This window comes from Myiozetetes cayanensis, unplaced genomic scaffold (genome assembly GCF_022539395.1).
Source record: "Myiozetetes cayanensis isolate MyiCay16 unplaced genomic scaffold, myiCay2020 scf2-11, whole genome shotgun sequence".
In the NCBI taxonomy this organism is placed as follows: domain Eukaryota; kingdom Metazoa; phylum Chordata; class Aves; order Passeriformes; family Tyrannidae; genus Myiozetetes; species Myiozetetes cayanensis.
This window is the reverse complement of record NW_026087411.1, coordinates 16,086,955-16,113,367: the sequence shown is the minus strand read 5'-3', so window position 1 is coordinate 16,113,367 and position 26,413 is coordinate 16,086,955. Positions and strand designations below refer to the sequence as shown.

At 46.0% G+C, this 26,413-nt stretch overlaps 1 protein-coding gene across 5 annotated transcripts; it reads right to left on the bottom strand.

Moving 5' to 3' along the window:
* Window positions 1-382: 382 nt before the first annotated feature.
* LOC126640539 (calpain-2 catalytic subunit) lies at window positions 383-25,894 on the bottom strand. 5 transcript variants are annotated; one of them, XM_050316420.1, is made up of 21 exons: window positions 25,632-25,894; window positions 24,765-24,834; window positions 18,269-18,387; window positions 17,776-17,909; window positions 16,746-16,914; window positions 14,727-14,810; window positions 13,200-13,285; window positions 12,430-12,504; window positions 12,046-12,206; window positions 11,555-11,724; window positions 10,374-10,385; window positions 8,577-8,788; window positions 7,305-7,341; window positions 6,625-6,690; window positions 6,027-6,084; window positions 4,954-5,018; window positions 3,843-3,911; window positions 3,261-3,339; window positions 2,227-2,343; window positions 1,757-1,815; window positions 383-1,127 (listed from the first exon to the last, which is right to left on the bottom strand). In XM_050316420.1, the coding sequence occupies exons 1-21, from the start codon at window positions 25,866-25,868 to the stop codon at window positions 1,104-1,106; spliced, it is 2,103 nt and encodes a 700-aa protein (XP_050172377.1). In that variant the 5' UTR covers window positions 25,869-25,894; the 3' UTR covers window positions 383-1,103. The 5 variants fall into 5 exon arrangements, with proteins under 5 accessions (XP_050172377.1, XP_050172375.1, XP_050172378.1 ...); XM_050316418.1 differs by lacking the exon at window positions 383-1,127 and having other exon boundaries at window positions 1,759-2,343; window positions 25,632-25,868; XM_050316421.1 differs by lacking the exons at window positions 383-1,127; window positions 25,632-25,894 and adding an exon at window positions 24,980-25,622 and having other exon boundaries at window positions 1,759-2,343.
* Window positions 25,895-26,413: the final 519 nt, after the last annotated feature.

Genomic DNA, 26,413 nt, shown 5'->3' with positions numbered 1-26,413 from the left:
CTTTCTGAAAAGGTGCCTGTAAGTACAAGAAGTGGTTTATAAGAAGGAGGACACAGTTCCTCAGGGCAAAACTTAAGTCATCAGCAGTCTGTGCCTGATCACAGCCTCAGGGTGTTAATAGGCTGGGGAGGGGGTATATAGTATCAATTACCTATCTAGAAAACTTTAGTTTTTCAAGCACTAATCTTTTTAAAGTCTCAGACTGTAACACTTCATTAATTGACACACATCCAGAATCAGCTCCAGCATGCTGTTTTTCCCCTTTAAAAGGCAACAAGCAAGCTCTGTTCCTGAAAGCAAATGCTCTGTGCATGTGCTGCAATGATCTATATCTAAGAAAAAAAAAAGGTGCTTAGCTGCAGCAGAAATAAGTCTTGCAAACTTTATTTATACTCTTTTTATTTAAATACTTTCTTGTATTTCAAAGGAAGATAAATAAGATACAGGAACTCAAGATTCCACCTCAGAGGATGGGCTTTCTCTTGGAACAATCTTGTTGCCAACAGCCTCCTGCTCCAGGCACATCAGTGGTCAGAAGGGAAAGAATTGTCTTTTCATTTGGTCAAACCTGTACTTGCTCTTCAAATTCTTCAAAGGATATTTAACCAGAATAATGCTGGGGCTTGACAGAAGGCATACAAGGGACCCTCTGTCTCTGATTACAGGTGTTTTAGGTAAGATATGCAATACTATCCCTTTTCTAATTTCAGATTTGGAGGATGGCATGGAGCTGTTATTCAAAAAGCACTTATTAAACCACTGTCAAGCTATAATGAGCTTTCTTCCTGTAGGAGTCCTGTAAAACACCTTAAACAAACACAAAGATATTAGCAAAGCAGTATTTTCAGAAGTTGCACTGAGGATTAATACTAAATTAAGGCCCTTGTCCAGAGGGTATATAATCGTAGATAAAGACTGTCAGACCCATAGAAATGAGGTTCCAAATTCTTCAGTTGAAGTAGAATGTTTTCCTTCTTGCAATAGCGTGCAAAATTTGCTATGTGTAAGTTAAGGCACATTTATGTTAGGATATTACTTGTATGTAGCTTGATTATCTTCACCTGATCATGCTCTTTTGGAGGTCTCAAGCTGATGCCAGTGGCTCAAATGACAGTAAAGCACAGCCACTGGAACAAGAAAAAAAGGGCCCAAGGTTAAATTTAGTAAAAAGACTTTTAGCAAGTACGCATATTACCCTTTCTACAATAAAGTCAGCCTGTTGTTACAGAAGTAATTTTAGGATCTTTCCTGACTGATTTAAATTTATATCTCATTTAGGTCAAAAGAGTTTTGGGATGATTTGCACATTTCCTCCTTGAGTTGCAGAAGTAAGTTATGTTCAGGTCATAAGCAAGTCAAACACAAGTAGGAGGGTACTTTTCTCTAAACTTAGTCCTTTCTGCAGGGCACACAGGGTGCAGAAAGAAGCAGACAGGGACAAGACCATGAGTCACTACTGCACCTACATTTTACTCTGACAACAGAAAAAGCAAGGAAGAAGCCAAAATTACAGCCAGTACAGGGATAAGAGGCTTCTGGTCTGTCTGTCAGAGAATATATTGTGATGAAGGTCCACTTTTAGAAGGCAAAAACTTTCTTAAGGCTGCTTACAAATACTCAAGCCAGATAATTCAGCGTAAGTGTGAATACATATAACCAGCCACAGTCAATCAAAATGGAGCAGGACAGACTCTACATCCCTCCCTCCCTTCCCCCAAAAGAGGAAAACAAACGTTTTTGAGCTAAATGAACTTACATTAACAAGGTTCAACTCTATTGTTCCAGTTTTCTCAGTATCCAGTTTTTTAAACATTTCTGTGGTGGGAAGGAGATGACAGACAAGGGTGAATACAGGAACTAACTGGAAAGCCTTCCCCTTCCTTGTGCTTCAGGATTGAAAGGGAATTTAATCCCAGAATCTAAAACTTCACACTGACCTACAGAAAGGCCCAATCATTGTGGAAACCCAAGACTGAACATTTTTAACAGCTCTCTAATATTCTTTAATCAACATACCACTGTTTGCATGAAAGACTGGCTGTGGTTCAGCAGCCTGGCCTAAAAGGCTGATTCCTAGATCTAGGAGAAGCACGCAAAGTGGGTGGCCAGATTTATATCTCAGTTTTGAATTTATCTGGATGGATACCTTATCCTGGACTTCTGGACAGTTATCCTGCTGCAAACACAAAGTAACAGAGTCTGGCCAGTTATCAAGCGTGTACTCACTGAACAAGGTTTCGAGCCGAATCAAACACCGGACAAAGTTATCAAAGTCAATGATGAGATCTTCGTCAGCAAAACGAGCCACAATGATCTGATGTAACTGGCAGTTCAGTTTGAACCCTAAAAATACAACGTTGAGGATTTAAAAAAAGAGAAAGAAAAAATTGCAAACCCCTCCACCTAACAAAAAAAACCCCCAAACAACCTTACACACTACCAGAAATTCAATTAACCTCTTTTGGTTAAATTCACAAATTTTAAGAGTATTTACTTTCATTTTTAAAACTCCCAACAACCCCTTCTGTTCTTAGAGTGATTTAGAGCTGTGAGTAGGCCACGTGTTCTTCCTGCTGTGTGTGTGCTCCCTGAGACCTGAGATGAAGCAGTGGCTTTCTGTGGGCAAATGGGTCTCTCTTTCCACAGAGTGTCTAAACATTGGTACAAACTGAAATGCTGCCTCATCTTACAGAGTGACAAGAGGGGAAAATTCCAGAGTGACCAAAAGTGGACAATAGGATGGCCCCACATGACCAGTAAGTTAATTTGGGATCGTATGGGTCAATGATATCTCCCTCGTAACTCAGATTTGATTTTTTCAGTGTTTGCAGGAGAAAACTGCCACTCCTACCACTGCTGTGAGCATAACTCCTTGGTCAAGCCCCTTCCCTTCCCTAGTTGGGGGAGTAGAACATATCCCAGTTCTACCAGGTTGTGCCAAACCCACGTATACCCAGAGAGACTCACTGAAGGACAAAAGTACGCTGTTACAAGACCAGACTGTTGCAGTTATATGTGCTTTTCCAAAAGTTGATCACTAAAGAAAATAACTGCAAACCTGTCACCACTTTGAGATGCTCTTAGTGAGCCTGCCTGGCAAGACAAGAGCCCAAGCTGAGCATCTGAATCACGTGGAGGCCTTCAGGTCTGGGAACACAGGATGTTTCATCTTACAAGTGATGTACAGGAGACTAGAGAGCATCTATCAACCCAGCTTGAAACTGATATAATCCTATAAAGGGACAGATCAATATAAATACCTGCTGCTTCCAGCGCCCTCCTCATCTCGTACGAGTTCATGGTACCGGATCGATCCACATCAATTTCCCTGTAAATTTTCTGCAAAACACAAAACCCAAAGTCAAACCTTGACAATAATTCAGAGTGTTGTTTGGCTTTTGTCGGAAGTGAAACATTTTGAAATGCAGCCTGTGTGTAACTCAGGAGCATTTGCAATGTTGGTCTGAAGGACTTGGTGCTTGTGTCGATTTCATCTAAAAGCAGCTTTAGAAAGCAAGTCCTTTACTCTGGAGAATTCCTTGAACACCCATGGCACTATCACTACCAAAGTGGAAAGGCTGACACCAAACTCCCACTGTTATGTAGGCAAGTTAAATATTTGGATGAGAGTTAAAAACGGAAAGCCCTCCCAGAGTAAGGCAGGAAGAGAAGCAGCCTCTCCTTCAGCCCTTCACCCCAGCACCTGAAGGACTCCAAGGGACAAAACCTGAGGGACTGAGGACACACAACCCCTGCTTTAGGAAAGGAGATGTGTACACTGTATGAGGCAAATCAATCTAAAGCCACCTCTACATGTTTCTCATTAAGAGGTTGCATCTTACCTGGTATTTCTGAATCTTTGTCCAAAGGGTGTAGAACTCCTTCAGTCCCAGTTTACCACTCCCATCATTCTTCTCTGAGTTAAGGGAATTTTTTTGGAGGGAAGAAAAAGGGGTTTTCTCTCCCTGTGCCAGATTTACTTACAACTTTAAGTTGTGACTTAAAAAACTCTGTCTGAATCAGTAAGCTGATTAATTTAAACGGTGATCAGTTCACGAGATCTTTCTGCTCCCCTTTGCAGCTGTCTTTCCTCTACAAGAATAAAAGAGCTGAGATGATGCCATTTTATTCTGTGTAGTTGGTTCAACAGCTGCAGTTAAAGGAGCATAAGTCCTAAGTCTGGATTATAAACAGGAAAAGCCACAACCAAGCCTGCTATTTGCAGAACTTAAGTTCTTGTGCAAACAGCTAACAAAAGAACCTGGTCATGGCATTGCTCCCAAAATCTGCTAAGGAGTTCCTATGGACTGCCATATTTTACACCAAATTATAGCAGAGCATTACCTTGTGTTGGTAATTTTCCCTTTTTCTAACTCTGCAATTCAACTCCCGCTGCACAGAGAAGCTGCACACAACTATTCTTAGACTTGAACCTTCATCCTACACTTTTTCCCATATTCTGAGGAATAAAAGCTCCTGATATCCTGTGTACTCTCCACTTCCATTAGTTTCCATCATTTTCCATTTGCTAGGTCCTTGTGGCTTTATAATGCACTCACCAACTCCAGCCAGATAACAGAGAGGTGAAGTGCACCCAGATGTGCACATACAACTCTACAGCCAAGGCCATCCACTCCATGCTGAGAGCCAGATGCCTTTTCCCAAACCACAAACACCACTTTGCCCCAGCTAAACCAGAACACAACAGCTGGGAAGGCTTCAAAGCAGATCATAACATCTGATAATGGATTTTCCTGGCTGCCTGGGAGAATGCACGTGCCATGGTGAGCAGTGATAGCAAGGGCCTGGTTTTTCAGGGGAACCAGGGTATAACCAGCTTCTCCATCTCAGGTGTCATTACTACATCAGGATGGACCCAGCAGGCAGCAAAGGCAGCTCACCTACTTCAGCACAGACAGAGGAATATCACCTAGGAATGGCCTTAAAGGATACATCTAACAGGTCAACCATTATTTTGCATGTCTCAACACTAAAGCCATCAGTTTTAATATCTTGACCTGTAAAGAAAGAGCAAAAGACGGGATTATCATTGCATGCAGTACCACAGCACCTTCCTAAATAGCTCATGAGCTCTCTAACCAGTGCAGACACACCAGCCCTTATTTGCTTCTGTGAGATTGGTGGCTTCCTTTGCAGCTGATGGAGAGGCTTTAGGTGAAAGTCAGCTGGGATGTTTCCCCAAGCAAACAGCCCAGTTAGTCTAGTTTGAAGTTGTGCTACAGAAGCAAGAGACAGAGACAAAAGCTTTCCTGCCCTTACTGTCTGCCTTCAAGGGTAAGTGTAGACTCCTATGGACAACATGGACTTTTAACTTACAGAGGTGAGCAGTCGGCAGCTTCGTGCAAGGGCTGAATATCAAATCAAGCTTGGTAACCAGCAATACCCCATTGCTAACTGGCTGGTGCACACAGACGTACAACACAGTCCCGACCATCTGGATAAGATTTCACTTTGGAAATTAAAGAGACACACTTCTCTAAGCACTTATTCCTTGAGCACTGTTTAATGGAAAGGAAATAATAGAGAGCCAAGCTAGGCATCACTTTACAGAAAAAGTAGCCCAGAGCTTCAAAGTTTCTCCTCCTGCTTAGGGACATGGCAGACCATTGTCTGGTCAGACTGTTTGAACCACTCAGGAGTGGTTCAATACTGAAGTAGCAGCAATACCTCTCTTGATTATTATCAAGCACTAATCAAATCTGTCCATCTTCCTGGTTGCCAATTCCCAGTGGTAGATGCTGGGATAAAAGACACCCACATATACCCTGCCAAAGCACATGTCCTGTGAAACACCTTCCGGGCTGGCACAGCCCCAGCATTTCTGCAGCCCCCTGAAGCAGCAGAGAGAGCATGTGGCTGTGGCCAGATGGAGAGCCAAGGGCAGGTCTGGGGCACAGCCCAGGGCTTTGACTCTGCCCAGGCTGGTGATGCACTCCCTGCTCCCACAGCCACACTGGAAATCCGCTGGTGGCCAACTGAAGCTGCTGTTGGAGGAAGGTACTTACGCTTAGCCATGATTTTATTCAAGATGCTGCGCAGTTCAAAGGCTGAGATCTCTGCATCCTGCAGAGAAGAGGAAAACAAATTTTTCACTGTGAGCTGCAGACACCATCTGCAGCCTCTGACCCCTTTGGGTGAGCTGGCCAAGTTCAAACATCCCTTGGAGTTCACTTCCCTTGGATGGAAATGCAAGCACTAAGTTCTCCCTCCTCCCATTCCCAAGAGCACCACCAATTCCCAGATATTAGCATGCCCAGCAAGGTGTGCCCGAGCCCCTGGGCAGCCCAGAGCAGCCTGGGGAGAAGGCACAGCCCAGCCCTCGAGGCACCTCTGTGCCTGCACCATATGCTCTGCCCCAGGGCAGAATTAGGGCCCTGCAGAGATAAAAGCCTGCAGTTCAAAGAGAATAAAGACTGTTCACCAGGAGTGCTCACAAATCCACTGGATAAGCAGATGGGTCACTGCACAGATTTCAGCTCGCACAATTATGCACACGCTTGAGATCTGACTCAGCACAAGAACTAAACTCTGTCCCAGGGAGAGGTGTCTCTCTTACCCACTCACCCATGATGCCATTAAGATATTACCAGGAAAAATACTCACACTTCCTGCTAGCTGTCCAAAAAGCCTTTTAAAGTTGGGTTCGATGTCATCTTCACTGATCTCGGTCTAGAAGACAGAAACAGAGAATGTGGAAAGGAGGAAATTTTCTACCTGAGAAAGACTTTGTTCATTTCCTTGTCCCTAGTAAAACATAATTAAAATGGCAAAGTTGAAGGTAGAGTGTTTTTGCTATGATTTTAATCAGTTTCATTTTCAGGGGCACCTCAAAATGCTGGCATTGCAAATGCTGCAAAAAAATCACCCATGGGGTACATGCACGGGTAGGCAAAACATCCCCAGCTCCAGCAGGACTAAACATATGGTGAGCCACTAGTTACTCATGGAAACAATTTCACATGCAAAAAACCCCCAGGACTGAAAGCTGCACTCTTGGATTCCTGGAGAGCAAAGGGAATTTCCTGTGGCTCCAGTTAACTCTTCAGAGTGTACCTGACCTCCTCTACCTAGGAAGTCTGAGAGCTGGATAAAGCACGTTTCCATTACATTGCTTATGATATTTCCACTTGCTTGACACTCAGTTATGGATATCAAAAGATCTTTTATCAAAGTTCTTGATAATGCCTATTGAAAAACATTGCTCTGCACAGGGAACAGGCACTCCAACCCCAATTATTGACAACAAAACCATCTCAATTTAAAAAACATTTAAGTTGATGTACCTCTTCAAAATTGGCCTCAATTTCATCATCTATCACCCTAGAAAGATAAAGAAATCAATATTAAAATCAAAACAGGTCACTTTTATGATGCTTTTCCTTCAAGCTTCAGTTACACAGAGATTCTTTAAAATATGGAAATAATAATTAGTATTCAAAAATTACTGGATTAATCAGTGACAGACACTGCATACCACAGGGAAAGCAGTATTTTGCCAGCTATGGAAACACATTACAAACTGTGCAATGTCCTGCAGAGTCACAAACAGGATTTCGGGCCACACATAACTCTTTGGGTCATTCAGTGTCACTTAGCCCAAGACCAGGCTCTTGGGTGCAAATCAAACTTTATCTAGTTGATATTTTTTCTTTTTTTTTTTTTTATTCCTTTAAAAGAGCAAAAAGTGAGAGCCCTAAATTCTGATGTGTTTCACCTTGTCTCCCAGGTGCTGTGGGAGCACCACACCTACTTAAGCACTGCTAAGGGCCCATCCAAAGCTCAGTGTGTCCTCACACAACAGCCATCCCAGTTTTCTCACCACAGCCCAAACATGCAGCAAAACATTACAGGACAGAAAAAGGATTTTGCTTGCTTTGAATCAGGGAGCTTAATACAAGAGATCCCACATCCCTTCCTGAGGTTTTAGCCCAGCTGCTCTTTAAGGTGTGACACCTAAAATTTTTCATGGTTTTACAGCTAACAGTGCGGTTTGAGCCAGTTCCGTTAAAATCCATTTTAACTTTATCAAAGGTACCATTTGGTTGAGCAAGTATCTTGAATTTTTTCCAAATTTTTCTCAACGCTGTGAGATCAGTTGTGGTGATCAGTGTGTTCCCAGGCAATTGAAAGCACTGGGAGGCATTTCTGTCTCCCAACAGGAGAGCCCAACCTGCCACTCCCGGGGCTTTCTTCTCTCCACAGACTTAACTGTGCTGTAGCACCCAGCTGCCCAAGGCCCCGTAACTACAAATGTCTGCTCAGGCAGGGATAATTATGACAACAATAATAAAAAATTGTACTAAATATTATTACTTTTCTTCCACCATTTCTTCCTGCTAAGTTTACTCAAACTTTCCTTAGTTGCCCACGAGGAAACTGGGGACAAACAAGAACCGCCATGATCCCATCCATACAGGGTCACTGTGCGTTCCCCCTTCCCTCCTGGGAAGTGGATGTACCACCCCATCCCTGGGCTGTTCCATCCTTTCATGCCTGCAAGAGGGACCAGAGGTCACCCACGTGCTCGTACCACTCTCACACAAAAAGGTACGTACGTGGAGTTTGCGTTTTTTTCAGAGAAGACGCGCAGACAGAAATCCCCGTTCTTGTTGGGTTCAAAGGTGGAGGGCACGACGATATATTCTCCTGCAGGGAGCTTGAACCGGTTCAGCACTTCCCGGAGGTTGATAAAGGTGTTTGATTTTTCTCTTGCTTTGTTGGTCAGGAAAAAGTTTTTGCTCAGATGAATATTCGTCTGGCCAGAAAACTTATGCAAAGCAAAGAAAGAGGAAAAACCTACAGTCTGCATGCACTTGCATCCACAAATTAAAAATATAATAGAAATATCAAGTAGCTATGTATGGGGGGGGAAGGGGGCAGCAGGGAAAGAAAAAATTGTCAGCTCGACAGTACTGAAAGAGAAGAGAAAGGGGGTGAGTGCATCCCACCACAGGACTCCTGAGATGTGGCTGCAAATGTATTTTGCAGAACATCACAATAAATCACTCAGGTCCTGCTTTTGTTTTGCAGATGATGATGGGTGTCTGAAGACATCTGAAAATTTTCCCACCATTTTTCTTCAAAGTTATATGGCATAGGAGCCATGTCCCTTTGGTCCCCACAGCTGGTGCCACCTGGAGACTGCAGCTTGGATCTGCCTCTGAGGTCAGGCTGCCCTAAGGCAGAGACCTCACTTATGGAGGGCTCCAAGAATAAAATAAAATAAATCAAATACTTTGAGTGTAACACCTAGTGAAAGGTGTCCCTGCCCATGGCAGGGGCATTGGAAGTATATGATCTTTAAGGTCCCTTTCAACCCAAACCATTCCATGACTCTATGATTGTCCAGATTAAACTTTTCTGTGCAGTGTCTTACAGGTGGGCTATTTCGGCTCCAGGAAATCCTTGGTGATTCCAACATCAGGAATGTGCATGTTTCAGAATCCTCCTCCTTCCTGTCCTCCCAGATTTTTATGAATGCAAAACCTGTCAGACCTGCTGCTTTAGTGGGAGATAAAGATTTCCTTTACCTTCTGGGCAAAGGAAAAGTCATGGGGAGTGGTAGGTAGAATCTCTTAAGGAAATGAGATTTTTCAACACTAGGGTGAGAGCTGCGTGGCTGACAGTACTGCTAAGGCATTAAGAAGGTACATAAGAAATTTAATTAACTAGTAGCACCATTTTTTTCCCTGATGAAACCACATTTTACACAAAAGTAGCTAGTTTGAGCACAGTCTCAGGTATCATGGGGTACCCCAGTGGCTTGCTTGCACCCTCACAGGTACAGCAAATCCAGTAATGGGGTCTGGATTTTCACCCCAGCATTTTGCTCAACTTCAGTCATTCCTCTGAGTAGCAACAGCTCAGAGGTGCCTGCAGCCCTCCCCATATTGCACAGGCAGTGCTGCATTGCCACTCCTCTCTGAACCCCCCAGGGTGTACTATTAGCTACTTGCAGGTAGAAACAGAGAGAAACTAATGAAGGTGGTGCTTGGGGAAATGAATATAAACACCTCCTTGGAATATTATTCATGTGTCAAACATGAACTCTGTGCAGAGCTGGGAAAAGCAGCTGTGCTCTGGGGGAGCAGATGTGGGTCAGGGCAGGGATAAGAGCCATGGAAGAGCTGCTTTGGTGAGTTTCTGCAGTATAGGACATTCTTATCCCAATCCAAGACACTCTGAAAATGCAACATGGGCTCAAGGCCCCTTTGAGAACAAATGGTCTTTAAGTTTAGAGAGACTCTGTGCAGTCATGCTGTCCTGTGGACAGGAGGATCCTCTGAACCACTTCTTCCCACAAGCCCTCCAGCCCCAACTCTGCACGCTGACCACCAACACAGGCTACATACCTCTGGGGGCACCTGCAAGGAGAAAAGGAGAGAATTACTTGCTTGTTGAATGGCAGCTCCAGGGCTACTTCATTTGCTTAGCAGGAACTTCCACACTTAGAAAAAAAAAAAAAAAAAGGCTTGAGGGGAAGGTGAATGTTGAGCCCACGCCACACAATGCTGAGTGCTGGCTCAGCTCCATCCTGGAGGCAGGTGAGGCTCTCCTGGGGCAGCGTGGGCACAGTCTGACACAGACACAGTCTGGCCGTGGCTTCCTGCTGAATCTCCTCCCTGCAGCCCACTGTGATGTTTTTTTGTAGGCTCAATTTCTCTACTATTTCTTCCCACCTCTTCTTTCACCTTCCTGCCCCTCTGACCTCTGAGGCAGAGGCTGAGCAAGGCAATAATGCAACTTTCTGTTTATGGTTTCAGGGGACTTAGCTTTGCTTTAAACCTTATTATCCTATGGGGACCAGATCCTCTGACAAGCTTTTCAAAGTTGGGATACTGATAAAACCAGCAGTTGTACATACTGCCTGTGGTTACAGAGCAACCCACAGACAAAATCATCATTCCTGTTTCCACTGCCACATAAGCGCCGCTGATTTCCAGCTCTGTCCTACTTCAGGAGCTACCATAAACACATCCCTGACCCTTCACTCAGCAGAAGGAGTTTTACAGGTGTTTTGGTTGGTTCTGCTGCTGGCTTCACACTTCCCAAGGTAGAACAGGTGTCCCAGCTAGGGTCACAACCCCACCACAGCTGCTCCCATTCTGCTGCTTTCACCACAGTCTGACAAGTGAAAGGGATTTCTGCACTTATTATTTTTAAAATAATTTAGAAGTAACAGAATATTATAGGTGTGAAGTGGCCTCTACAGGTAATTTGGTCCAACCTCCCACTCAAAGCAAGGCTGACATCAAAGTTAATTATTTTGCTCAGGACATTTTCCAGCCTAGGTTTGAGTATCTCTAGGATCATAGATTCCATTGTCTCTCTTGGTACCTGCCCCTGTGCTTGACTGCTATGTTTTGTGGAGGATAATTTTCTAAACATCTAAGTAGAATTTGCCTTGCTGCAGCTGCTGTCTGACTCATCATCTGAGTTTTGACTGAAAGCCCAGTCTGAGAACTGCACTACCCCATTTATAGGTGGAATGAGCTTTCCTTTTCCTCCCATGCACCTGTACAGCCTTACTTGCCTCATAAATTGCAAAGCCAATGGTGTGCATGTCCTCTCCCATCTTCCTCTGCTTCCGCCGGTGCTTCTGAATCAGCCCAATGAGGAAAGTGCAGCCCCCCTCAGGATCATCAGGATCCTCATCTTCTTCCTCCAGTTTGATTAAATACTGCGGATTTGTCCAGAAAGTGTCTGGGAAGTGGATTTATGCAAACTGCTCAGAGGCTTCTTTGAAATAAACTGTGTTGATTTATGTGTCAGCTAGGACAGATGTGGTTCTGACTTCAAAAATCAGCTGTCAGAAGGAAAAACTCCCCTTCTCCCTCCACCTTTACAATCATAACTTGACCCTCACTAGGGAGCTGCATCTCCCACACCCCTGCACTTTTTGGACATTAGTCCTAGATATCCCAGGTACATTCTCCTCCTCCGTAAGCCACCCCAAACCATATCCCATCAGCTCTCACAGAAAGTACAAGTGGACAAGCAAAACATTTCTCCAGTTTTTCTTACTTGGGTAATTCCTGCAGCCCCCTGCAGTGGCTCCTCGTCTCCAACTCCCATCCAACTTCAGCAGGCTCCACTTCTTGTACCTGTCACTTGCCAGGGTGTCTGGAGTCAGGTTGCAGATCTCCAGGCGGGAGTAATGCCTCAAGAAGTCGTTGAACGCCATCCTGTGGGAGGCAATGCCACTGGAAACATCTCCTCAGGATGGACAGGTTTTCCATACAACCAACTTGCCTTTGCTCCCTCTCTCTTACTGTGATTTAGCACCAGGATTTGGGGTGATTTTGTGCACTCATCTAGGAGAGCATACTTGGAGTGATTACTTTGTGTGAAAAAAAGCTGGGCAGATGACATTCTCTTCTGCCAAAATGGAAACCTAGTGGTATTTACCAAAATTCCCCATCTTCATGTCTCCTGGTCAGCCGCTCCCGCACCTCAGGGTCAACGCCACTCCAGTTTGGGCAGCTGAAAGAGAACCCCACATCAACTGCAGCATATGGTAAAGGTTAAACCCTAATTTGGCTGTTCTGGTACAATGATTTCACTCTCCACAACTGCAATATTCCACAAGATCTAAATGACAGCAGCGCCAGAACTCTCAAACCACTGCAGAATTAAAAATAGATGGACCTGGTCTATAAGATAACTAACTCACTTCTCAAATATCCAAGGTAAGGACGAGAAGCAGAGTTTTCTTTTCAGAAAGTGCTAATGCCTTGACTGAGGCAGAGCTTTGTATTAGAAAAAGAAAGTCTCAGAATAAAAACCACCCAGCCACACAGGTGAATTAACTCCAGTTTTCATTGCTAACAACAGAAGTGGATTTTAAAGCCCTTTTAGAAAGTAAGTTTTCAGAAGCTCACCACCGAATACAGGCTGTTAAATAAGCAGAAACTACAGTGAAGTTTCTAGGAATCACCAACCAAATCACTGCACCTTACATAAAGGCAGGTGTTTGCATGGAAGGCACCACATACTGTGACACCCACAAGGGAGATGACAGTGATGGGATGCTTCTCTCTGAAACAGTTTAGAGTGAACATCACATCCAGACGTGACTTATAGAGGAATTTGAGGTAGGGAAAAAACAGACAACAGCAGAAACATGACTGCACCCCTGCAGTAAAAGCCTACTGGCACCGTGTAAGCCATCGACTCACTTGTCATTCCATTTCCCAGTCCACTCCACTTCCCCCCAGGGATTTCGGATTCTGATCAGCTTCTGCACTGTTCCTCGGAAGTTCACCTGATGTGATCAGAAGTGTATGGAGAGTTACTCAGGGACGCAGTACCGTGCTCCCTCCCACACCTTCTATGGTAATTAAAAAACATGACAGAGCAAGTATTTCAATGTTCCGCATGACAAAGTATACACACAAACGTGCACACATCTGGTCCAAAAGACAAGTCAAACTGATTCTGAATGTGCTTCATGCACCCAAGCCTGTCCAGAGAAGTTTTATAACATGCACAAACCAAAGCTCATGATAACCAAAATGTCTGTTTTGTGCTGCAAAAAAGTGACCTCTAAGATTTCAAGCAAAGGGAATGTAAAACTGCTACAGGACTGCCAGAAAGCAGGTACAGAGAGATATTTCTCTAAGTCATCATTATGTATAACCTGCCTTTTTACATTCAAATGCCTTTTTCTCCCCTCCTTCTATATTAGATGTGCTTGTTACAAGAGATGGGATACTCAGACTGGCCACAGCTCCTCAGCCCCTCCTCACACTGTGCCAAGGCTGTGGCTTGTCATCTGCTGCCTCTGCACACAGTGAGGCCAGGCCAAGCAGAGCTGTTCAAATTTCAGTGGAAACACCCATTATTTCTGGGGAACACACAGCATTGATGTGAAGAAGGAGCTGGTGCACCTCTAGAGCCTGAAGCCAAGAAAACTGCAGAGCAGCAGCTACGCAGAGTCCAGACATGACAGACGCTCCAAGATGAAGCATCCTTACAAAGTCTGCACAGATCTCCAAAGGAAAAGCCCGTTCGTGAATTATGGTCAACAAACTCCCTCTCTACCACTTTTGCTGTGACAGGAGGACCAAATAAACACCCACAAACCTGCCTGTTAGCAGCATGTCAGCAGCTCTCTACACCTCACTCAAGTTTCAGAAATTATTTCAGAACCAATTATTGGTGAAGTAACCCCAAAAACTCATTAGACATGTATAAGGACATCATGATCTCTTCCTTAGTTTTCACTTGTCTTACCCTCAGCAATCACCCACTCTTCACTAGGCACCTTGCATTCAAATACCATGCCTTCCTGAAAAGTGGTTTGGCAGGCACTTAAAAGACAATAATATATATTTTTCTTGCTTTGTGCACATCTCTCATCTCGTGCATTTAAGTTACAGTGCTGCCTGTTATGCAGAACCGAGTTAAAGGGCCTGGTCACCAGCAGAGGGTAGTGTGCCCTCTGCACAGAGCTGCCCACCACCCTGCTCACTGGGAAAAAGCAATGTTTATGGAAAAATAGGGTTTTTTCAGCCAGACCGCCAAGAACACAAATTTCTGTTTATCCAAAACACACCAACTCATTCAGTATTCCTTCAGAAAGAGGAGACTCAAAACCCGATTCAGCAAAATGAAAAAGCTCTGGGTGACACTCCAGAGTTTGCAGTGTTGGAGATGGATTTGTGGCTGCCACACACAACACCCCCGTGGGGTGGCACACCTACCTCCTCTGCCCCGGTGACCGAGTAGGCGTGTCCCTTCACCAGCTTCTGGGAAGTGACAGCCTCTGTCTCTGCTGCACTGGTGATCTGGAGGAGCAAAGAACATCGGTGAGCGTGGCTTCCCATGTGCAGGGGATCCTGCAGAGGAAAGCTTCCCCCTCCAGTGGAGCTTTCATCTCCCTGGCAGGCTGCAGGGGTGGTTTAGCTGCTGCACAGAGGCAACAAGAGGGATCAGCACGGCAGAGTGGGGAAAGGGAACAGGAGCACTGGAGCTCCAGGGGCCACGTTCATGGCAAAGGGTGCACCCCAGAAGCCCTGCACCACAGGAGAGCTCCCTCTTGGCTCCAAAACATTTGGTGTGGTGCATCCCCTCTTGTGCATCTCCAATGGGGATACACACAATAAACCCCATATTCTCAAGGTAACTGGGAAGAAAACAGGGAGTGACTGGCTTGAGGCTACCTAGGCATCACCAGGGATCACACCCAGGTCCAGCAAGCCCAGTGCTTTGCTTCAGGGTTAAAACACTCCCTTCAGCTCCACTGTAGGGTGGGAGGTTGCCTTTGCTTTCCCTAGCACTGGCACCCTGGAACCTGCCATGCAGGGCAGCAAGGCTGAATTTTGGATGCCACTGGAACCTGAAGGCACATCACCCTCTTGCTTTTTCGTGGCCATTAGAATACTTGGGCAGTCTGGCCTTTAAACACTGCAGAGAAAAAGTCACTTCTTGCTAGACAGCGAAGGTTTAACCACCTATGAAACATAAGGCTATCACTCTCTTCCTACCATTTCAGAAAGTGTGTGATCTCTAAACAAGCATATTGGAAGTTTAAGAAAACAGAGAGGAGGGGATTGAGCAGGCAGGATTCCTGTTGTCAATTCAGGCCCTATTACTGCCCTGCAATACATTCTTCATGTAATGCTTAATCTCCTTGTCCCTATTTCTCTCACAGAAGAGAAGATTTTAGAAGATTTTTTCCAAAGGCTAAACTCAGTAACAAAAAATTCACAGTGCAGAAATTGCCAGTACTTATCAACAACACAATACATTTACTCTGCTCCACCTTCAACAAGAGATTTGTATTGTGGGGCAAAAATCCAGATGTCAGATTCTTATCTAAGTGCAAACAAGTAAAACAGGCCTCAAAAGTACCATGAAGTCAAACACTGACATTAACCAAGTACTTTTCATGCTGTGAAGCTTCCCTCTTGTGGGACTCTGATTTAACTTGAAAAATGGGAGGAAACATTTACATTTATATTATGAATGGAGCTCTTGTAAACAATTTACCTTCCCTTTAGACATAAGTAAGATGCAATCTCATTTGGAAGGAGGGTGATTAACACAATAACAATACCTAGGCTCATTTCAGTAAGGCTAAAAGCGATGCTGAATCCTTGCAGGTAGGGCCAAAGCTCCTCTCTTCCTTCTCATGCAGGTCCAGCTTTTGTCAGTGTGTTTTCTCATAAATCCTTTTAAAGACCTGGCAACAGTCTGAGCCTCTCTGCTTCAGACTTTCTGGGAACATTCAGACCTGCCCAGATTTTTGGGGAACATATTAGGTGCAACTTGTGTGTCGAAAAGGCTACAGCAAGGCTGGAGGTTGCATCTGAGAATCTGCAGGAGCCATTAGCAGCAGCTTTCTGTCCAAATCTACTCACCCTCACCATCCTGCTGCCAAGCTACAGGCTTTCTTAGGAGCAAAGATGTACCTCAGGATCCCTAACGAGTTCCCTGTACGATTCATTGCCATGAACTTACAAGACAGCAAAAGCTCTAGGTCTCAAGGAAGAAACACAAAGGAGGCAAAGGACTTTTACTAATAAAGTCTATGTTTCAACCTAAGCCACATGAAGAGCACGTGCCTGAGTCACATTGGTGGGTCAAACTCTCCAGGCACAAGTAGAGCAGAGCACCACAGCAGAGGGAACCTGCATCCTGTGTGCAGTTCCTGTGGACTGTCCCCCCCACAGCTGCCTGCATGCACAGCTGGGTGCCCAGCAATGAGCCTTCTAACTCACATCAATGGAGCAGCCAAGGAGAGAGCCTTTCTGGAGGGCCTTCTGAATGATTTTGAAGAGGTTGGGTGGTGCTGTCCGCAGTTCGTACCATTCTGCAATTCCACCGGTGAAGTCCTCGAAACCTTCGGTGGTGGTGCCACCAGAAAGGGCCTCATACGATCCGTTCAGCCTGCACAAAATGAGGGACACGCACAACCATCATGCTGCCTGCTTTCCTCTTCTCTCACACACAGTCATCGGGTTTCCCTGTTCTCCTCTTCTCTTCAGTAGAGGCACTCAGTGGGCCAACTGTGATGGCATTTCTGCTTTCAACAGCAGCTACGAATTACGAATGTGCCCTCCATTCAACTTTGCACCCTGTACTTGAAAAGCCCAGCATAAAATCTTACACAATCATGGATACAGGCTGCAGGTTCAGTCACGTCGATGACAAAAATCCTGAATGCTATTCGAAGAAAAAAAATGTATTAAAAAAAACAACCAATCAAGACCCATCATTTTGCCTCTTGAGTCCCACAGTCTTTTAGTCTCCTTAACAATTACGGGTCTGATTTTCAGATGTTCTAAATTTCTTAAGTAAATTCAAGATAATAATGTCAGAGGGAAGAAATCCTCTCTGGTCAACCTAAAAACGGAGGTTCAGATATGAGTGTCTTTTGCCCCTAACGCAGACCTAAGCATGTGGACTGATGCACTTTGCACACTGAAGCACTGTAGCTCAAGCTCTCACGGGTACACAGAACACAAGAAACAGAGTTTCCCAGGCCCTGGTGACAGGAGACCACTCTAGGAACAGCCTCACCATGAGATGCAAGAGCTACTTTTTTTGGCTAGCAACACAGCCAATACTATGGCTACTTGTCTTAGGTATCTCTACACGATGTTTCATTAACGCAGTCATTGTGGGATACCCCAGAAGCTGTAAAGGGTAATAATTAGGCTGACACTTTAAATGCATAGTATTCATACAGTTGAGGATGCCATGGGGAAGCAGTTATTTGAGTGGGGTGAAAGCCTGGCCTGGACTCACTTGGCATAGGCCTTCTCCAGCAGCGCGCTCCAGAACTCGCTGCCCTCCGCCGAGTGCACGAACAGCAGCTCCCCGTTCTTGGTGGGCAGCCTGTCATCCACCACCACATCCACCCACTCCCCGTACTGCCAGAACTGAAAAGAGATCACAGACACCTTGTCACCACAGCACACTCCGTCACCAGGACCTTTATCTGCTAGCGCCAATTTCCTAGAGGAAAAGCAATCTCCCTTCATCCACCCTGTTCAGGGATGCACGTACCCAGCTGGCTGCACTGGTGGAGGGAGGACCACAAAGACTGCCCCTGCTCCCAGCTCTTTGGTTAATGGTCTTGTTCCTTCCACCACCATCACCCTTCTTAGCTGGCTCCCTTTTTCTGTCTGGCTCTTTGACATCCCATAAAGCCATTCCAGGAAACCCCACACACAGAGACACAGCCAGTCACCGGCTCCTGGCCAACAGCACTGGGGGGAGAAGGCTGTTTTCCACACACCTGGAAATGGAAAATTCCTGCATATTTATCCTGGAAGCTCTGGTCTTTGGGAACAACACGGGCCAAAATTTCTTCATTTAAGGTGAGAGAAGCAATGGCAGCCAAGAGCCAACAGTCCCCTGTACAAACAAAAGAAAAAAAAATAATTAGGTTCAATATTCAAACTTCATTCTTCAGGTTTTGCACTGCATAGGGATTGGGCATTATAACCAATAAGCCCCTCATCTGGGACATGATGATCCCTCCCACCACCTTACCTCTAAGACAGATCAAATGCATGAACATAAATACCCTCCAGTTGCAGGCAAGCGTTTCCTCAAGACCAAAGTCATTAAAAAAAAACCCAAAGCAGGCTTTTTCTGATCTACCATCACAGTTATCACCCACTCTGGGATTATTTGAAAGAGTGCTTACATGTTAGGAAGCAGCATGGGGAAAAAGGTAAAGAGCCTGTGGGCACATGCAGGCACTTAGGGGTGCAGTTTCTCCTCAAAAGGACAGTGTTTACTCAAGCATGGGCTGCATTCATTTCCCTCCTCCATGTTTAATAAATGCCTGTTGCTTTGCCATCCAGAGACCTGTCCTCTAGACAAACTCCCTTTAAGGTCTCTTGCCAGCCTCCCTCCAAACAGGAGCTCCTTTCACCTTAGACATCTCTAGAGGCTCTTGCTTGAGGCCTCTCTGTCTAGTCCCACATTTCATCCCTGGCTCTAGTCACCAGAGAGACAGGAAAGGCCTGAAGGCAGGCACTGTTTCCCAGTCCCACACACCTCTTCACCCCACCTGGGATGGAGCCAACATACACTAAGCCAGCACACCACAGCTCCAGGGCACAGGCTGCCTGGACAGTGTTTTTCCACACCATCTCCTGCCATGCAGAGGGAGGAAGAGACCACAGAGCTCTATAAACATTACACCTCTATTTCTGTAATTATTTTCAGAACCCAGTGTTACTTTCACAGGGCAGTTACCTTTCTGCTCAGCCATGGGCTTCCTGCAGCCTGTTAGCAAGGCAGAGATTTACAGACCTGGATGATCCCCTGACTGCCACAGCCCAGCACAAAACCCCTTGTTAGCATTACCAGATCCACTGTCCCTTTGCTTTGTGAACAGAGTGTAGTCGGTATTACACATCAGATCCCCCAGAATGATACTGGAGGATTGCAGGTTGAAGCAGCATGAACCAGCTGCAGCTGCCAGCAAGCCAGAGCCCAGCAAAGCAGCAGTCCCTAGACAGTCTCCTCTCTCCCATAGGAAAAGGCTCAGAGCCTACAGGTGAGAAGCTGGGATCCAAATGGGAGAAAGTTTCAGGGCGAATTAACTCTAAAGCGGCCCCCAAGGTCCACCCTGAGGCCCAAATCCATCACTGCTCAGACAGCACTGGCAGGAACACAAGCAACCTGCAGCTCTCTCCAGGCTGCCCTTTGCTTTTCATAGCTGACCCCTAGCAGCACCCCTATGAATGACATCTGTCCCACGGCCCTTTTCACAGTTCATAAAAGGGAGAAGATATGAAATTGCAGAACAATTTCAAAACCCAGGGTGCTTTTACTGTTTCATTACCTAGAGGGGAAGAACCAAACATAAAACTTTCCCTTCAGCCCGGCCTCTGGCTGCTTGTACTGCAATAAAAAAATCACTGTGTCAGAGTTTTCAAACAGGAAAGTCACCTTGCCATTCTGCTTTGACAGGTTATGAAGCAACAAGGATGTTCCCCTCCCTCCTCTGCGACAGCACATCCATCTCACCCTGCCAAAAGGGAACTCCTCTTACAGCCTCCTCCAAGGTGCTGTAAGACTCTCTTCCCTGGGAGCTGTGCATCCTCTGGTGCTGCAGTGCATCCAGAGGTATTGCCACACACCACAAAGGTGCTTGCAGGGAAAGAGACTGCGGTCAGAAGGTATTAAGAGGCATTTTGAGATGGGCTAATCTATAATTATGGGTCCTCTCTCCTCCAGTCACACAAGGGATTTAGCAGCTATCCTTCACAGCAGTTCTCACGGAGTATCTGAAGTTGGAAGGAAGCCATAAGGCATGAGACAAGTCACAAATATACAAACTGGTAGGTTAACCTGTCTCATCTCACCACAGAGACCAAATAACTGATAACCCACAGAGAGGGGCCTATCTGAGCATCTGAACAGCCCCAGCACACACCCCATGCTCCACAAGGCTTTTACAGACAGATTTGTGCAACTCAGAAGTAAAAGGAGCTTCTCAGACCCATGCTCCAAGAGAACCCCAGAGTACCTGACACTGGTGTCACTAACCTCAGAAAAACTGTGTTGATTTAAATTAGTGGCAAGCCTGGCTCAGAGGGCAGCTGTCTCACTGTTCTTCCCAAGAAATATCAGCATTTCTATTCCACACACATGGCAGGGGCTGGGAACGCAGAGAGCAGCACAGAAAGAATAAGTGAACAATTCAACATGACCACAGCATCTCAGGAAGCCTGGGTCAAGAAGCTGATCAGGTATCTAGATTAAGAGCATACACCCTTCAATGATATAACATATCTTTGAGTCATATTTCCCCTGTAGGTAAGAAACACAGGAATTCAAGGAGAAACTCCCCCCAGAGGACCTCTACGCCAATAAGCAGAGTCTATAAAGAATTTCCTTTACTTTCTGGCTGCTTCATGCAGGCAGACTGAAATAGTAGACTCTTGTAAAATCTCTTGGTTGAGAGTCTGACAAACATAGATCATAATTCGGACTACTCTGGGCAAGGTCTTCTTCAGATTTAAAAGCAGATGCAGCATATGTGGGAGACACCTCATCCGTTGGTTTTCACATTTAAAAGTGCTCAACAGTCAAGATATCACCTCTTCCTTTCTGAACAGTCATCACAAGAAGTAAACTTGATAATTCAAAGCCTGGAGGAGAACAGATCTGGAGTTTTAGCAAGCATTAAGTAAGAATGAGTAGAGTCTTTACCAAATAGTCCTAACTATCAGAACTGGTACTTCTGTAAGGTTCTTGACAGTGACTTTCCTTTGATAGAGAAGGAAAATTAAGAAGAGGGTAACAGAGGTTAATTATAAAAAGAATTTGAAAGGAGCGTTAGCAAGGCTAGGTTAATCATAGAGAATTTTTGTAAATGAACAATAGGTAGAAAAACGTTATCAGAAAAGGGAATAAAAAAACAAGCTGTGAGTTTATTTGTAGCATATATTTATACGAACAAGAAGTACTACTTTTTCCTGTCACACTTCCTTTTTGCCATTTTAATGTTTTACTACTTATTTCTATACCCCTATCTCTGCATTTACCTAATTTCCAGCTACAACCAGAATGTTAGAAAAAAAAAGGTAACTGCAAGGCACACATAAATAGCCTTAAGGGCTTAAAATTGACCATTCCAGAAAGAAAAGACAGGCAAAACACACCCAAGAAGTGCCTGAAGGGCTGTAAGCAAAAGGCAGCTCCTCTGGCCACTGCACAGCCCGTGTAAAAATATGGGAAAAAAAAAAAGAACATTCTAATGTACATTCTGCCAATCACAGACTAGTCACTATTTTAAAACATTCATAGCTATAGATTAACAGCTACTGAATGTATTTTTATTAATACCACATGAATCCAGGAAGCGTTCTGGTTAGAAACATGAGGTTGTGGCAACCCACTGACAGTGGAGTGGTTGTCAGCCTAAGAAAACCATGGATCTAATTTCCTAAATTCGTCCTACTCAATTAGTTGTTTTTTCACACATTTTTATTTAAGGAGGAGACACCTGCATCGAAACAGCAGATGAGAGACACTGTGCTGTTTACGCTCCAGTGTTGTGATACCATGGTGACATCCCCTCCAAAAAAGGCGGTTAAGGGTGAACAAGGTTTTTCTGGCTTTGGATCCTCCCCTCTGCTGCAGTGAGTCACCACATCCCATGTGCTGCCATTTGCAGCCAAAAAACATCACTGACTTCAGATCTGATACTGCAAAACTAACTCCAAATACGTGCCTTTAAAAGTTTCACCTAAAAAGAAAAAAAACCAAAAACAGCCAACAAACCAACTAAAACCCCAAACTTTTCTGCACTGATGATCAGATATGCCTTATATGCATCACAGTATCATACAGCCCAGGTCAAAAACAATAAAACAAATGTATGCACCTGGCCCATAATAAAAAACCCTCTTGGGTTAAAAGGAATCTCTGCTCATTAGCTGAGCTGTGTGGTTACACATCCTCTGCCAAGAAACCTCTTGCAGCACTGATGGGTACGTGTGTTTTGGATGCCTCATCTGCCCCTGCAGTACTCCCAGATGTTCTGAAAGGCTTAGCAACAGCAGTGAAGCTCCACATGGCTACAAGTCTGTTGCTTTGGGATCAAGCCTTTTGGGAGATAAATAAGGCTACAAAAGCTTCCTATGGAAAAAAACCAGCATGATGAAAAATACAGGTTTTCAAAAGCATCCGACATCTTCCAGTGCAATCTTCTCTGTAACATCCTAAAATGTCATGGGACATCAATGTCGGCACACAAAATTCAAGTAAATGGAAGCTTAAGCACATGTACTGATATAAATGCTGGTGTCAGACGAGGTGATGACAAAAATTTTAAGAAAAGCATTTGCACAGCACGTCTGCTAGCCTCACTGTGTATAAAGCAGAGATTCCATACAGGCTCTTAGTTACTCAATGGCAATACAGAGATAAAATCAATAGCATCTAATTTTTAATCAACCACGGGACTGTCACACAATATCAAAATCCTGCCCAGATTCATGGAAAGATAGTGGGGCAAGTCATCACAGTACTTAGTCATGGCGAAAACATTAAGACAAACAAGAGCACTAACTCAAATATAGTTTTGAGGAGGTAAAATAATACCAGCTCTGAGTCAGCTCACATCCTTTGGTGATACCATACAACCTCACAGGAACATCTGACTGGTCCAAAGACCAGTAAGGCAACAAATCCTTTTATCAGTCTAAAACAGGGTTTGGCATTAGCAACAGCAACTTCCTAACCTGAAAATGAAGTTACAAATCTGTCATTCCCGTGCTCTTACTGTCACAGCATCTTGAAAAGTTGGAAGGCTGCCGATGGCAGGAAGCAACTAAGAGCCCTCAGAAACCAGCATCTCTACAAAGTGCCAGATGTTGAAATGGCATTACAATAAACTCTCATTTCAAGTTGAAGAACTCCATAGCTGTAAAGTTTCACAATAAAAAGAGAAGACAGACGTCCAGCACGTGTGTTAAGCACTGGGACAAGCTTTATGCCAAAACAGTCATGGTGGGAGACATAATATTGGGCAGAGAGGGCATAGGAAGGGAGCTGGTGACATGCCAACAACCCATGACACAGTAGAGCCTAACCCATGCCACAGATGGTATTGGGGCATGAAGAGAACTAAGTAAATAATCTAAGTATTTTTACTCTCAGGGCTTTTTACACAAATTGTACCTAGTTGTCAAAGCACAAACCTAAAAAACTTCTGAAAGAAAACACAAGCACAAAACATAAGCTTCCCTGTCTATGTTTGGACATGAAAACACAAATAGCAGTAGGACTAGAAACGAAGAAGCCACAATGTGGCTAATATTATGCTGTTTGAAAGCAAACAAACAGAACAACACAGCATGTATTAGTCATGTTTCCCTGCACCAAGAGCTTTCCCTCAACTGTGCTGTTTAATCCAAAACCCTCTCACTACCGCTATAATAGAAATAAATAGGAGCCTACTGCTTTCACTTTATTTCTTCTCATGTTTATGCAGACATTCTCCTTGCCAGCCTCCACGATGCTTTCTGGGTGGACAGGCACAGAGGCACTTGCCTAAAACCCCCTCTGGCAGGCAAGCCAAGAGAGAGGCTTCCAGACCCGGGATAGTTGTGCACAAACAGCCAGGCTAAGCCAGTCACTGCCAGCTGTCTCCTGGGGCTTCCCTGCAGCTCCCAGGGGTCCTCCAAGAGAGCCTGACTGAGGGGCTGCCATTGCACAACCTGAGCAGAAGCCATGGCAAAAGCTTCAGCTCATAGGCTGGCCCATCCCTCCTGAAACATCCACCTTGAGGGCTGATGACCAGCAGGGAATCCCCCATACAACTTGTTTTCCCTGCACTGCATCTTTCCAGATTTTGGGGGGGTCCCCCCTGCTCAGCAGCACTCTCTTCCACCATGGAAAGAAATGCCCCATTGCGCATGCAACTGCTCTTCTAAGCAGTTGTTAGAGGCAGAAATCAGTCAGTCTGCTTTCAGGCACATGGATGTGAACGTGAAAGGAACTGGTCATGATCAGAAAAGTCACCAGGAAAACAGTCTGTGTCATCCCTGCTTGGTGCATGCAGAAAGGCTGTGCACAGTGGCCCCAAATGCATGTGGTCCCTACCTGCAAATGCCAAGGAAAGGAGAGAATGGTCTGAGTTGATATGCAGAGAGGTGGTAGGATGCAAAAGGACATATTTACAGAGTGAGTTACAGCCTAGTATAAACCACAGTGTCCTGGGGCAGCAGCTGCATGGAAAACTCAGCTTCCTGGCTCCACCTTACCTAAGGCCCCTTGGCAGATGTCAGTGCGAGTGGCTCCACCTGCTATGAACTGGGGGCTGGAACACAGCTCCTGGGAACAAAACAGGCCTCGCGTTACACATAGCCACAGGTAAGGGAGGCAACAAGGCCCCACCTGCAGCAAATTACACAAGCCATTGACCACAGCAGGCGAACACCACAGAGATGGAGCAGGTCAGGAATGAGAGTGCGGGCACCTGGCACACCAAGCACAGTGAGAGAGCGGGAGCTGGTGACCAAAGCTTGTGGGCAGCCATCTCACTTCACAGAATGTGCCACGGCGCCCACTGCATTTTCACCCACGTGCAGACATCACTCCGCTATTACCTCCCCGCCACTGACTATGTCAAAGTCTTCCAGCAGCGCCTAGGCACTAGGCACCCCGGAGTCCACCTGACCCCACGGCTCCTGTGGCTGGCTGGGCGGCTTCGGCAGGAAACCACACGGTGGTCAGCTCAGCTCTCTGCTGCTAAGGGAAAGAGTTAACCCAGAGTGATAGTCCAGAACGCTGCCCAGGGCAAGTGGTTTGTCCACACGGAGAGTTCAGGATAGAGAGGGAAACGGCTTTGTTTGTTTTCCAGACAGAGCACGTCACCCTGCCAGCCCGTATCCGCGTCAAAGGGAGGCCTCCGATGCTGTGAGCATCCGCACCTTCACAATCCCGGGATTGTGCAGCCCGGGGAGGCTGCGGGAGCGGGTCTGAGCCCGGGACTGCCGGCATCGCCCCGACCCACCGCCCCCGCACAATTAAACCGAATTTACGGGGTAGGGGAAGGAAGAAAAGTCGGGTGATAGGGCGGTGCCAAGGAATGATGCTCTCGGGATCCCCCCCACCCTCCGCCGCCCTACCGTGGGTCTGCGCCAGACGACGCCCTGAGTCTTGGCGGAGCGGGGTCCCAGCTCCCGGTAGCCGAGGGCGGCGGGGCCGGCGGGGAAGGAGGGGTCCTGGAAGAGCCGCCCCTCCTCCAGGCACTCGCGGCGCAGCGCCCCGAAGCGCTGGCCCAGGTAGGGCACGGCCTGGCTGTGCCGCCCCGCGCCCGCCGCCGCCGCCCGCTCCTTCGCCACGGCCTCCGCCATCCCCGCCATCGCCCCAGCACTGCCACCGCCACCGCCCCGCCCCGGCACGGCCCAGCCCAACCCCGCCCGGCTCGCTCTGTCATCCCCCCACCTCCAGCGGGGGCCACGCCAGTCCTCACGGCATCCCCCGCTTTGCTAGAGTCCCTCCACACCAGGAGTCACTGACGAAGAACCTTCCTCTGCCGCTCTCCAGCTCCCTGGAGCCGCAGAGAACATCCCGGCCACGCAGCTGGGCGCCTCATCAGCTCCGCACCTGCGCCAGCCCTGGCTCCCGCACTGCCACATGGACTCATCCATTAAAAAACACCGATATTTCCCGTGTAAAAACTAGAGCGAGCCCTCTCCAAATCTGCACGTTTAGAAAAAGACTAAGGGGAAAACCCTAATATGACTATGGTACATATATACCCCGTATTGTCACCCTGTTACAACCTTGAACACTGCACACAACAGTGATGGCTTACAGCTTGATTTGCTGATGGTAACCAAACCACGTGTTGCTGTCACTGCCGGCGTGGAACAATCTACACCCCCTGCCCAGCCCGAACCGCACG

Excerpts from the sequence above, each read along its gene's own strand:
- LOC126640539 (XM_050316418.1), bottom strand. The coding sequence starts at position 25,868 with ATGGCGGGGATGGCGGAGGCCGTGGCGAAGGAGCGGGCGGCGGCGGCG. Across the intron at positions 3,912-4,953 it reads TAATGGTTGACCTGTTAGAT|AATGATGGGAGTGGTAAACT; the intron begins GTATCCTTTAAG and ends AACTCAGAGAAG. Across the intron at positions 3,340-3,842 it reads CAAAGATTCAGAAATACCAG|AAAATTTACAGGGAAATTGA; the intron begins GTAAGATGCAAC and ends TGTGTTTTGCAG.